At 43.4% G+C, this 14,472-nt stretch overlaps 1 protein-coding gene and 1 pseudogene across 2 annotated transcripts in view; one reads left to right on the forward strand and one right to left on the reverse strand.

The window, feature by feature from the left end:
• Positions 1-3,985, reverse strand: part of UBQLN1 (ubiquilin 1) — a 48,257-nt gene extending 44,272 nt beyond the window's left edge. The window contains exon 1 of one of the 2 annotated variants that reach the window (XM_004048181.4): positions 3,230-3,985. In XM_004048181.4, the coding sequence (XP_004048229.1) occupies positions 3,230-3,409 (180 nt within the window). In that variant the 5' untranslated portion in view covers positions 3,410-3,985. The remainder of the gene's footprint in view (positions 1-3,229) is intronic. The other variant, XM_004048182.5, reaches the window with a different exon arrangement.
• Positions 3,986-4,049: 64 nt separating this feature from the next.
• Positions 4,050-9,925, forward strand: LOC109028376 (histone-lysine N-methyltransferase SETMAR-like; annotated as a pseudogene).
• The last annotated feature ends 4,547 nt before the right edge of the window (positions 9,926-14,472 follow it).

Consider the following 14,472-nt stretch of genomic DNA (forward strand, 5'->3'; position numbering starts at 1 on the left):
GGCATATCTTTTGTGCTTCAAGTAGATTTTACAAATAGGTCATTTGAAAACTGCTTTTCTTTTTCTTCCACATTTTCCTGTATCTGTTTCCCTTGCATATACAAAGCCCAACTTGTCTACAGGTTCTCTGGTGTGGTGGTAAGCGTCAATTTTTATCACATTTTCTGCTTCAACATAAAACAATGATCAAGAATTTAAAAATAAACTACCATCAGAAAAGGCTACTTCAGAAAGACTTTAATTTTATCTATTAACAATTCGTACTGGGCCGGGTGCCCGGTGGTTCACGCCTGTAATCCTAGCACTTTGGGAGGCCGAGGCAGGCGGATCACAAGATCAGGAGTTCGAGACCAGCCTGGCCAACATGGTGAAACCCTGTCTCTACTACAAATACGAAAATTAGCCAGGTGTGGTGTGGCATGCGCCTGTAGTCTCAGCTACTAGGGAAGCTGGGGCGGGAGAATCCTTGAATCCGGGAAGGGGAGGTTGCAGTGAGCCGACACCATGCCATTGCACTCCAGCCTGGGGGGTGACAGAGACTCCATCTCAAAAAAAAAAAAAAAATCTCACTTTGGTTACAGCAGAGTAAAATAAAAGCATTCACAAAATTTATAATTTTAACATCACAAAAAGCAAAAACATCCTCACAGCTATAACATCATATATTGACTGAAAGGAATTTTTCTATTTATAAAATACTGATTATTTCTAATCTTTTGCAGTAAAATGCTGAAAGCACCCAGGATGGTGGAGGCATGAATTAGGAATCCTAGAAAAGAGATCCGAGAGCTTTAAAACTTAATATGGCTACACACCCGCTAAAATAGCTAAAATTACGGAGACTGACAATATCAAAATGTTAGCGGGATATGGAGCAACAGGAACTCCCATATATCTTCGTTGGCGGGATGGTAAAATGATACAAGCATTTTTCAGTATATGTGCTGCTGAAGCCAGCACTACTTTTTTTTTTTTTTTTTTTTGAGACGGAGTTTTGCTCTTGTTGCCCAGGCTGGACTGCAATGGCGCAATCTCGGCTCACTGTAAACTCCCTCTCCCAGGTTCAAGCGATGATTCTCCTGCCTCAGCCTCAGCCTCCCCAGTAGCTGGGATTACAGGTGCCTGCCACCACGCCCAGCTAATTTTTGTATTTTTAGTAGAGACGGGGTTTCACCACGTTGGCCAGGCTGGTCTCGAACCTCAGGCAATCCACCCGCCTCGGCCTCACAAAGTGCTGGGATTACAGGTGTGAGCCACCGCATCCGGCCCAGAAGCATTTTTTAAAACATAGTTTCTCACAAAACTGAAACACACAATTGCCCTATGACCTACTCAAACCAAGTCTAAGTATATAACCATGAAAGATAAAAGAGTAAGACCACAAAAAGCCTTGTATAAGACTGTTCATAGTAACTAACTGGAAACAGCCCAGGTGACCTTCAACAGTGAATAGATTAATTATGGTATATACATACAGTGGAAAACTACACACTAATAAAAAGAAAGGAACTACTGATACACGCAACAAAGACGAAACTCAAAAACATTATGCTGAGTGGGAAAAAAAAAGCCTTACCCAGAAAAATACACACAGTACTATAGACTCTATGGGATCCCATTTAATGTTAAGTTCTAAAACAGGCAACTCTGTAACTTATGGCATAAAAAAAAAAAAAAGTGGGTGGTTGATGGAAAGGCCAAGTGACTGAAATGACTGGGAAAAGGCAAGAAAAAACTTTCTAGTCAAATATAATGTTCTATATCTTGAGAAGAGCTTGGGCTACACAGGTGTAAGCATTTGTGAAAACTCACGGAATGGCAACCATATGCATTTCACTGCTGCCAAAATAACGTCAAAAAACGTAAAAAAATGAAGTTGAACTTAGGCAAATAAGTTCACAATGCTGAAGTGACACGTACTGGTGTCATCTACTGATACGTGCAACTTACTCTGAATTGCTCCCCAAAATTAAATGAACTTGATAATCGATTATAATACCGTAAAATGCTAATTGTAGATGATGGACATATGTGTATCCACTTTCCAATTGTTTCAACTTTCCGCATGCTTGAAAACACAAAAATGGTAAGGAAAATTTTTACAAGCACTGGGAGACAAAAACAAAAGTGATAATTCTGTTGGTGGTAAAAGTTTCTCTCATTTGATGTTACACACCTCACTGCTTCACAAAATACACTACCTTTGGAACTCGTTAAACCAATACCCCAATCACCTACTGTCCCTGGGGAAACTGATAGGTACATTTCAGGAATTGTTGTTTCCTGTCACAAACTGTTCACGTTGTTTGCGATCTTCAGAGATTAAGTCAGTAATTATGGAAAACACGACGTATTCAACAATACACTAAAATTATTTGTTAAATTCCACCAAGAATCTTAATTAACTGCAAGATTTGTATTCCTGAACCAAGTTTAAGTAATATTCTGCATTAACTCCAATTTTCTTTTATTTGATTGCAACCGCTAATATCAACATAGCTATCGCCCCTCTAAAATCAAACAAAAACCTACCCAATGATTGGCATCTAAGAGATGATAAACATACTAAAAGGGAAAGAGCAAGTCATCAGTGAAAGAAAGTCATTCACTTTTCTCCTTAAACCTAGTACTATCACTATTACTTAAGATGGAGCTAAAAACAGTTTCTACGTCATAATTTTTTTTTAAAGGTTGCAAGGTGGGAAAGATTTCAGGAGTTAAAATGCAGAACTAAATATACACGTGCACCTCACCCCAAAACCCACCTTAACAAGCAGGCACGTAAAACAACGAGGATCCCACCCACCCCCTTTTTTAACTCATGAAACAAAACCGCAGCCTGAGCTAAAGCGAACCCTCGCCCCCGCCCAGCCTCCACCCCGCCCGGAGCCTGGCGGTGGGTCCCTTTCCTTTGTGAGGAGTTGGAGGGGAGGCGACGGAGGGCGGGGAACTGGGGGAGGAGGCTGAGGGTCGGCGGATACCAGAGAAGGAAGGCTCCGAGAAAAGCTGCATCGGCCCGTCCCACAAACAGGCCGCGCCGCCACGCCACAAACCATTGCGGTGTCCCAAGGCGCAAACCCACGAACTTGGGTGTGATCTAATTTGGGACGACGCCCGGGAGAATGGCCGAGGACGACCCCTCTCCCAGGCCCTTCCAAAACGTCTCCTGGGGCGGCGGGCGGAGGTCCTGCCGCCACCCCATCCCGGCCCGAGCCCCAGGCGGCCTCACCTGCTGGACGGAGCTATTCTCGGGCACGGCGAATTCCTCCTTTTCCTTCGGGGTCTTCACGGTGACTTTCATGATTTTGGGCTCCGCGGAGGCAGCGGCCGCGGGGGCGCCAGCACCTTCGGCTCCGGCGGCGCTATCCTGGGAGCCCGGAGGACCGCCGCTTTCACCACTCTCGGCCATGGCTGTGGCGGCGGCGGCGGCGGTGACTCAGGCAAGCAGGAGGGAGCAAGCGAGCAAGGAGGAGCCAGCAAACACCAGAGCCGGCAGGCCTGGACAGCGAAGAATGCAGAGCACGCCGCCTCAGTAGCAACGGGCGCAGGGCCACCGTAGCGGGTGTGGGGCCCCAGAGCTCGGTGCAGGCTCTGGCGCAGGCCCGGGTCAGGCGCTCGGCAGCCGCCGTGTGTTCAGGCGCCGCTCGCTCACACCGACATCCGCAGCAGCCACCGCTTCCTCCTCCCTGCCCCTTCCCCCACGTCCCTTCGCCGGCGCCGCGCGGAGCACGCCGGGTAACGCGCCTGGCGGCGTCGCCGAGTCATCCCCGGCTGGCGCAGCTTTGAGCTCAGCGTACGTGCCTTTTCCTTTCCCGCTCCATTGCCCAAAGTGCAGGCGAAGCCAGTATGAAGGACTAAAAGCAAAATGGGGCGGGGTAGGTCAGTTCATGGGTTTTTTTCCACTCCTTTCACCAAAAACTAAATCGCAGTTTCCAGTTAAGCGCTGTAACGGCGCACCGAGATGACGTCACGGTTAGCGAAATTACTAGAAAGGGACCAGTGGCCCCTGCGGCCGCGGCTGCGCCTGCGCGCTTGCTGTCCAGGTAGTCTCCCCACCTTACCTCATGCCCAGCTGGGCCGTGTTCACCCATCCGCGCTGTCACAATCGCCTTGCCCTCCCTTGCCTCTCTGTCTACTCTGCGTTCCCCGCTGGGAGGAGGGTCTGGTGATAAAATAGCGGCGAGGTATTTTGTTATTTTAATATGCTTAGCGTTTGATATTTGGAGGGGTCGTACTGCCCTATGCGGGGGAGTTGGGGTAAATTAATGGTGGAAAGGCCTCAGCACAACGAACAGAAAATGGAGTAAACGCCCGTGACTGGCCTGCGCAATCCTGCGGAGTCATTGCTTCATGGCCAGAGCTTATTTACCGCCCTCGGGTTAGCCTGGTTTGGTCAGACGATCAGTCAGGCGACCTGTATTGACAGTGGCCTCTGCTGCTACGATGACAGCTGTGCGCGAGCGCCCCCAGATTATCTGTGTGTAGGGCGGAACAGGGTGCCCGAGGAGTGTCCATCCAAATGGGACAATTTAATATAGTTGAGGTGTTCGCCTTATATTCTATCAAATTAAGTTACTGGTCAATTTCAGGCTGTAAGTGGCATTAAGGATAGTTCCAAAATTATTTTCAGTGTAATACAGAGAGAAATTATCTCTGAGAATCCTAATTTGAAATGACGTCATTGGCTTTTAAAGATGACTTGCAAGGAATGTACAAACCAGCCCATTATTAATCAATGTTGCACAATTTAAATCCTGACAGCCCACTGTGACCCAAATCCGCAAAGATACATTTTACGTTTCTGCTCCTAAGCCGTCCAAACCTGTTCTGAGAATAAATACTGTTACATAAACACGACTTTTTAGCAGAGCTCTATGGAATCTGGGTCTAAGAGAATTCTGAGGGTATCGATTTCAGTATAGACATCATTTGATATCACCTAAATTTCTGGCAGCATGGCTCAATAACAAGGCCTTCTGCTTAATGAAGGATGACTACTTGGTTATGTCCAGGTGTGAGATAATCACTGCTTCTAAAGCTAGAAAGTGCCACAACTGGACAACCAGTCATTTGGAATTTCTTCCATATGTCTAAATAAAATTTCTCCTCAACTTCATTAGCTCCTCATTACCTGTTTTTCCCTGTCATGCTGTGTCTTACCTGCATGCTTTGCCTAGGCTGCCTTCCTCTACCTACAATGACTTTCCCCTTGCCTTCACCTGTCTAACTTCTACTCATCCTGTATCACATGCCCCAGGAAGACTTCACTCCCTACCATTTAGAGATACGGTTTTTCCCTTGATTCTCCAACAAATACCGTGTGTGTGTGTGTGTGTGTGTGTGTGTGTGTGTGTGTGTGTGTGTCTGTCTCCCTGCATTTATGGACTTTGCAATTATCTGTGTCTACATTATTGTCTAAAAATGTTTGATGTGTGTGACACTATAAGGTAATAAGATTTACCTGTAAGAAGATACCATATAGTTATCCACTGTTATGGCACTTTTTAGATATAATCCTGACCTGCATGAGAATCGGAGGTAGGGGCACTATGGTGTAAATCAGAGATTAGCGAACTTTCTGGGAGGGCTAGATAGTAAATATTAGGTTGGTGCCAAAAAAAAATCTGCAAAAACCGCAATTATTTATGCATCAACCTAATATTTTAGGCTTTGTGAGCCACAGGATCTCAGTCTAAAACACTAAGCTATGCCCTTGTATCACAGAGTAACCATAGACAATACATACATGAATAATCATAGCTATGTTTACTAAAAACTCTACTTGCAAAACAAAAACAGACATAGGATCTGATTTGGCCTACAGAAGATAGTTTGCCAACCCCAGGTCTAGATGTTTATTTGTGGCATTTTCTTCCGAATGGTTTTTGTTTGTTAAATGGTCTGTCTGGAGAAAATTTTAAGAACATATTTTATTACAGTATCCTAATACTGTATAATACTATATTGAGCATACAAGAATAATAAGACTCAGTTTCTGCCGTCAAAAAACTTGAAGTGATAGTTGGATGATGGGGGTGAGGGATAGGAGGGAAACTGGCAGTGATGTCCTGGTAAATGACTAATAACCAGTCCTCCTGAAAATAAACTTTATTACATTTGCCAATTTCCTTGATGTAAATACTTGCAAATGGTTACCAACTTGAGATCCTCTGCCTCACAAAACACGTGAAATTTTACCAGTAAGCCCTCACAAGCCAGTATGAGCCAGCTCCAACTGAAGAAGTCCCATTTTGAGAAAATCCATTATTCAGAGTTCAAGTATATTGATAGAAGGTTATTATTCACATGATAGAATAATTCTTTTTTGACAAAATGATTCAGTCAACTCAATAAGAATTCATTGAGTATCCTCTGACAAACTTTAATCCTCTAATCTTGTGTCCAGGAACATACCTTTAATACGAGGTAGTACATATGTCATGTAAGTGCTATAAATAACATGACTTCATCATGTTACTAGGCTACTGAAAAATCTATCATAAGTTTCCCACTGCCTAGAAAATAAAGCCAAAGCTTTTTTTTTTTTAGGAGACAGTTTTTTTCTGTCGCCCAGGCTGGAGGGTAATGGCATGATCTCAGCCTACTGCAACCTCCGCCTCCTGGGTTCAAGCGATTCTCCTGCCTCAGCCTCCTGAGCAGCTGGGATTACAGGCATGCACCACCACGCCCAGCTAATTTTTGTATTTTTAGTAGAAACAGAGTTTGACCATGTTGGCCAGGCTGGTCTCAAACTCCTGACCTCAGGTGATCCACCCACCTCAGCCTCCCAAAGTGCTGGGATTATAGGTGTGAGCCACTGCGCCCAGCCCAGAGCTTCCTAACTAGGCCTTCCACAGGTAACTCCTAGTGTTGACTCCTGTTGCTCTCAATATATATGCTCCATTCCAGTCAAATACCTTTATTACCATCCCTAGAAGCACTTATACTTTTCTTACTTCTGATCATTCCTTCAAGTCATTACACCCACCTCCTTGTACCCATTATTGCTACCTGCTTTCTGAAACTCCTTGAATACCCAAGCTTACAGAATCTGACCTTCCGTCATAATTACCTGCACATTTCACTTGACCATTCATTACTTGTAGCACAGCTTCTATTATCTGAAACTTTCTCCTGCTACCAGTCTAGTTTACACCTTCATTAGCTCTGGCCTAGATTACAGCAATAACCTCCTACAGATTCCTCTGCCTCAATCTAAAGTCTCCATCCTCAACTCTTATTTTCCAGTGATGCCATGTTATACTAGAACGAAGCTTTGATTATGACACCTGCTTGAAAATTTCCAGTCACTGTCACCAAAGTGTTAAGAGTAATGTCTAAACTTTGTGGCATGGTGTCCAGGGTCTTCTGTAAACCAAAGACCTTGCTCTTCACTCATATCTTATCCTTAACCAAACTGGTCAGCTAAGCTCTCCAAGCATGTCTTGCACTTTACAGCTTCAACTGCAAGTAGAAATTCTTCCCCCTTATTTTGACCCCATCATTTTACCCATCCTGCAAGACTCAAATGTGACATTCCCTAATAACCCTTTTTGGATCCGAAATGGTCTTTAAATCCTCTGTATTCCCATATAGCTTTATTACTTTTTGATGTCACTTACCACATTCTGTCTTGTATCATACGTCTGTGCATATCTCATTTATTAGATAAAGGCCTTGAAAACAGGGATCAAGTCTTAATCATCATTTATACCAGAGGTCCCCAACCCCTGGGCCATGGACCAGTACCAGTCTGTGGCCTGTTAGGAACTGGGCTACACAGCAGGAGGTGGTGAGTGGCAGGCAAGCAAGCATTACTGCCTGAGCTCCACCTCCCATCAGATCAGCAGCAGCAGCGGCATTAGATTCTGATAGGAGCGTGATCACTATTGTGAACTGGGCATGTGAGGGATCTAGGTTGTGTGCTCCTTAAGAGAATCTAATGCCTGATGATCTGAGATGGAAGAGTTTCATCCCAAAACCATCTCCCCCTGACCCCCAGTCCATGGAAAAATTGTCTTCCACAAAACCAGTCCCTGGTGCCAAAAAGGTTGGGGAACTGCTGGTCGGTACAAAAGTAATTGTGGTTTTTGCACTGTTGGAATTTGTCATTTGATATTGGAATACATTCTTAAATAAATGTGGTTATGTTATACATCATTTTAATGTGCATTTCTTTTTTTTTTTTGCTAATAACATTGCTGTTTGTTTTATATTTATTTTAGACTATGGAAATGATGTTAGACAAAAAGCAAATTCGAGCAATTTTCTTATTCAAGTTCAAAATGGGTCATAAAGCAGTGGAGACAACTCACAACATCAGCAACACATTTGGCCCAGGAACTGCTAATGAACGCACAGTGCAGTGGTGGTTCAAGAAGTTTCACAAAGGAGAGGAGAGCCTTGAAGATGAGGAGCATAGTGGCCAGCCATCGGAAGTTGACAGTGACCAATTGAGAGCAATCATCGAAGCTGATCCTCTTATAACTACACCCGAAGTTGCCGAAGAACTCAACATTGACCATTCTACAGTCGTTCGGCATTTGAAGCAAATTGGAAAGGTGAAAAAGCTTGGTAAGTGGGTGCCTTGTGAACTAAGCGAAAAACAAAAAAAATTGTCATTTTGAAGTATCATCTTCTCTTATTCTACGCAACAACAGTGAACCATTTCTCGATCGGATTGTGATGTGCCACGAAAAGTGGATTTTATATGACAGCCAGTGACAAGCAGCTCAGTGGTTGGACCAGGAAGCTCCAAAGCATTTCCCAAAGCCAAACTTGCACCAGAATAAGGTCATGGTCACTGTTTGGTGGTCTGCTGCTGGTCTGATCCACTACAACTTTCTGAATCCTGGAGAAACCCTTACATCTGAGAAATATGCTCAGTAAATCGATGAGATGCACCAAAAACTACAACACCTGCCACTGGCATTGGTCAACAGAAAGGGCCCAATTCTTCTCCACGACAGTGCCCAACCACACATTGCACAACCAGCACTTGGGAAATTGAACGAATTGGGCTACGAAGTTTTGCCTCATCCTCCATATTCACCTGACCTCTCGCCAACCGACTACCACTTCTTCAAGCATCTTGACAACTTTTTGAAGGGAAAACGCTTCCACAACCAGCAGGATGCAGAATATGCTTTCCAATAGTTCGTTGAATCCCGAAGCATGGATTTTTATGCTACAGGAATAAACAAACTTATTTCTCGTTGGCAAAAATGTGTTGATTGTAATGGTTCCTATTTTGATTAATATGATGCGTTTGAGCCTAGTTATAATGATTTAAAATTCACAGTCCAAAACCACAATTACTTTTGCACCAAGCTAATACCACACAGTGCCCAGTGTGATTTCTTGGCATGAGAGCATTTATTGTTGAAATGAATTATTGAACCATCCTGTTTTCCACCAGAAAGGAAACTCCTTTAGAGCAGTAGATCATATTTTATACTCCTTTGTCTTTCCCGAAGTTTATAGTATAGTGACATAGATAGAAGATTGATTAATTCAAAGAAAGATAGATGTATACATACATGCCTTAGAACTTATTTGCTTTACAATAGAAGTTCAAAGAAATAAAACATTGGGGCAGGGGAAGGTGGAAAAGTCAGAGGCTTTTGAAAGAAATGATTTTGAGCCAGCCCTTAAGGAATGGATATGATTTTAAGCATGTTGAGAGGGACGATGTCTTGAGAAAGAGTTCATAATGGGGAATAGAAACTCTCCTAGAACACCAGTCTCAAATTGGGTCCATAGCCTAGGAACAATTGGAACACTTCATAAATATCTCTAGGGCTACTTCAGAATCAAAGGGAATGAAGTGTTCCAGTTGTTTCTGAGTCTTCGGGCTGGAGAAGAGGTGGTGGTAAAGATGGGTGCTTATTAATTTGCCAACTAAAACTTTAGACACTGGGTAGAAGGAGCAAATATTAGGTTGGTGCAAAAGTAACTGCAGTTTTTGCCATATTTTAATGACAAAACTGCAGTTACTTTTGTACCAACCTAATATATGTACAGCCACTACAAACTTTGGATAAAAGTTGCTAAGTAGGATCCCATAGTTTTCTTGGTGCTGTACCAAGCACTGCATAACACACAGAAGCAAAGGGGGCTGGCAGCGGCACAAGGTAAGGAGACATAGCAGCCTCTTTGGAGAACATGGCTGGGGCTCTATTCGTTTTTTCGCTTTTTATTTTGAAGTAATTATAGGAAGTTGCAAAAATAGAACAGAGTCCTGTGTACCCTTGCTTCCCCCAGTGGTGGCATTTGATATTGTTGCATAATATCAAAATTAGGAAATTGACATGTTAACTAGACTACAGACCTTACTGGTTGTATCATATTTTTAACCTGCATTCATTTGCATGTGTGTGTCTGTATGCATGTAGCTGTATGCAAAATTCCATACATAAATTTATGTTACCATCACTGCAGTCAACATACAGAATTATTCTATCACCAGTCTATTTTTAATCCTTCCTGTATTACAGGGTTTTTCAACCTTGATACTGTTGACATTTGGGGTCAGGTCATTTTATCTTGTGGGGGGCTTTTCTGTGCATTGTAGGATGTTTAGCAGAATCCTTACTCACTAGATGTCAGTAGCAGTCCCACCCTACCCCTGTCATGACAATAGAAAATGTCCCTAGACTGCGCCAGATGTCACATAGGAGGCAAAATTGCTCCTAGTTGAGAACCACTGCTGTACAGAAAGCTAGTGGAATCATCCTTACCATCTGCATCTTTCCTCTTATTTCCCCTCTTACAAAGTGCAGTAGCAAATGTTATCAAGTATCAAAGAATGATATTTCACTTCAAAGTCTTTTTAATTCTGAGTCTATTAGAATACTCAAGATAAACTTCACTGCGAATTTTTCCCAGTAGATGGTAAGTCTTGCCAGGATTCCATTATAAACTTAATCTGAGTTACTGCATCTCACCTACTCATCCCTTATCAAGAGTCTGGAATTTACTCAGGTCTTATGAAAATGCCTGAAAATATTTGAAGACTATTCTCCTTTGACCTCTCTTACAAACAGGTTACTGCTGATAACCTAAGACACAGTCCCTAAGGCAAGCATTGAATATCTTGCAGAAGCGTTAAGACTGGTTCTCCTGGAAACATATGAATAGAAGGATATATATTTTGATAAGTAGACTCAGGTTTGGTCTTATTTTGTGTGTAAAACTCTAAGCCTGGTGATTTCAGTGGACAAATGTATTCAAAACAAACATACTTGGAATGTGTTTCTTGACCTTAGGAGGTTAGCTTATGTGAAGAGTCTGCCGTCATGTATAAACTAAGCAAATGAGCCATGGGGAAATTTTAGGTGATTACTGAGGACACAGAAAAGAAGGTTAGGAATTTTCAAAATCTGTAGTATGATGCCAATCATCCAAGAATTCCAGAGGATACTAATGCTTCTGGGGGGAAAAATATAACGCTTCTGGAAGCTGAGAGGTGTTTAAAGAAGAAAGTATTGTCTTCCCGTCATTCATTGCACTTGAATAATTCTTACAGCCTTTTTTCCCATTTGAGAATGGTCAATGAGTTGAAAGGTCAAGGCAGAACCTGTGGCTTATCCAAGTTCTATAATATGTCAAATAACTGAGAAGGATCTGAGTCCCCACTTACAAGCTATCAGTTTCAAACTGTAAACACAAGACTCCTACATGAGAAACAAAGGTCTTTGTTACTCACAGCAGTATCAGTGGCTGCCGTGTCAGCATTTTCTTGCACCAGTTACCCAAGCCCTAATTTCCACAAGGTGATACAAAGAGAGCTAGGTGACACCTGTACACACAGTAGTTTGCATGACAGGAGAGGAAATCCAAACATGGGGAACCCAAATCTTTTATAATGGGCAGTAAGCATGACTTCCCTTTGCTTTGTAGGAAGATACTTTATCTTCTAAGACTGTTCACTATACCCTTGGAAAAATAGTCCAGGCCAGGTTTGGTGGCTCACACCTATAATCCCAGCACTTTGGGAGGCGGAAGCGGGCAGACTGCTTGAGCTCAGGAGACCAAGACTAGCCTGGGCAATGTGGCAAAACCCCATCTCTACATAAAATGCAAAAGTTAGCCAGGCATGGTGGCACCCACCTGTTGTCCCAGCTACTCAGGAGGCTGAGATGGGAGGATTGTTTGCACCCAGAGGTTGAGGCTGCAGTGAGCTGTGATTGTGCCACTGCACTCCAGCCTGGGCCACAGACAAGACCCTATCTCAAAAAAAAAAAAAAAAAAGACAATTGTCCAGAAGAAACACAATATATTAGTTTGCTATTGCTGTTGTAACAAATTACCATGAACTTAGTGGCTTAAAACGACAGATATTTATTAACTTACAGTTCTGGGGATCAGGAGTCCAAAATTGATCTGAAAAGGCTAAAATCAAAGTCTGTGTTTCTTCTGGAAGCTGTAAGGGAGAATCGATTGCCTTTTCCAGTTTCTAGAGGCTGCCCACATTCCTTGGCTTGTGGCCACATCACTCCAACCTCTACTTTCATTGTCATATCTCTTCTGACTCTCTGCCTCCCTCTTTCCTTCATAAAGATCTTTGTGATGATGTTGGACCCACCCAGATAATCCAAGATTCTCTCCCCATCTTAATATTCTTAATTGCATCCTGCAGAGTCACTTTTGCATGTAAGGTAACATATTTTCAAAGGTTCTTTTTTTCTTTTTTTCTTTTCTTTTTTTTTTTTTTTGAGACAGAGTCTCACTCTGTCACCCAGGCTGGAGTGCAGTGGCGCGATCTCGGCTCACTGCAAGCTCTGCCTCCCGGGTTCACGCCATTCTCCTGCCTCAGCCTCCCGAGTAGCTGGGAGTATAGGTGCCCGCCACCACGCTTGGCTAATTTTTGTATTTTTAGTAGAGACGGGGTTTCACCATATTAGCCAGGATGGTCTCGATCTCCTGACCTCGTGATGTGCCTGCCTTGGCCTCCCAAAGTGCTAGGATTACAGGCGTGAGCCACCGCGCCCAGCCAGGTTATTTTTTTCTTTTTCTTTTTCTTTTTTTTTAAGAGATAAGATCTCACTCAGTCACCCAGGCTGGAGTGCAATGGCACGATCACAGCTCACTGCAGCCTAACCTCCTGGGCTCAAGCAGTCCTCCCACCTCAGCCTCCCCAGTAGCTGGGATTACAGGTACACACCACCATGCCTAGCTAATTTTTTTTTTTTTGTAGAGATGCGTTCTCCCTGTGTTTCACAGGATGGTCTCAAAATCCTGGGCTCAAGTGATCCTCCCACCTCAGCCTTCTAAAGTGCTAGGATAATAGGCCTGTGCCACTGTGCCCAGTCTCAAAGATTCTGCAGATTAAAATGTGGACATTTTTGGGCAGCCATTGTTCTATCCACTATAGCCAGGCAGTGCCTCTATTCACCAGATATGCAGAATCATGGAAGACCTATAGAGAATTGTCTTTCAACATCCACCCCTTGTTTCTGTACTTTCTTGACTTCTGGCAAACTTTCCCATGAGTATGCCACACTGTTAAGTCACTCTGATGAATCTTCACCAGAGGCTGAGACCAAATCTATTCAATTTGTTTCATACAGCATTAATAAGGCTATTGTCAACAAGACTACTGGTAGCAAGATAAGGCCAACCTGCAATATTAATAACCATGTTTCCCAGGGTTCCAGGCACAATCGGCTGAACAAATCTTATAAAGCTTTAGGGTCTACTTCGGCTGCCTCCTTGGCATTGTTTATGAATTGATTTTTTCCACTTGGCCCAAGGAATATATCCAAGTACAGCAAGATGTATTAGCATTTGCACATATTTCATCATGGCCTGCAAGAAGGAAATCTAGGGCAGTTATATCAATCAACAACCCTAAGCAGTGAAGTGAGGTGGATTTGAATCCCTTCCAGAGCCAATATGATATCACTGATCATTTCAGCTAAAGTTAGGAAAAATTTTGTTTCATTCTTTTAATTGGTGGGCTCACATTGTAGGAATAACTGGCGCAGGTGCATATATACATAGCAAGTCAGCTATCCCTCTGAGAAAATCCTCTGAGTAATCTAGAGTAGCCTCATTTGCATAGTTCTCCCAGTTATCTACTGATGGTGTTTCCTTAAACACTTGAAGATTTCTTATGACCACCCCTACAGTGTAAGTCACTGTAAGGTGTTTTGGGGTTTGGTTTGGTTTTGAGATGGAGTCTTAATCTGTCACCCAGGCTGGAGTGCAGCAATGCAATCTCGGCTCACTGCAACCTCCACCTCTTAGGTTCAAGTGATTCTCCTGCCTCAGCCTCCTGAGTAGCTGGTGCTACAGGTGCGTGCCATCACGCCCTGTGAATTTTTGTATTTTTAGTAGAGATTGGGTTTCACCATGTTGGCCAGGCTGGTCTGGAACTCCTGACCTCAAGTGATCTGTCTGCCTCAGCCTCCCAAAGTGCTGGGATTACAGGCGTGAGCCACCGCGCCCAGCCTGTAAGGTGTTTTTAAG

The sequence above is a fragment of the Gorilla gorilla genome, chromosome 13 (assembly GCF_029281585.2).
Source record: "Gorilla gorilla gorilla isolate KB3781 chromosome 13, NHGRI_mGorGor1-v2.1_pri, whole genome shotgun sequence".
NCBI lineage: Eukaryota > Metazoa > Chordata > Mammalia > Primates > Hominidae > Gorilla > Gorilla gorilla.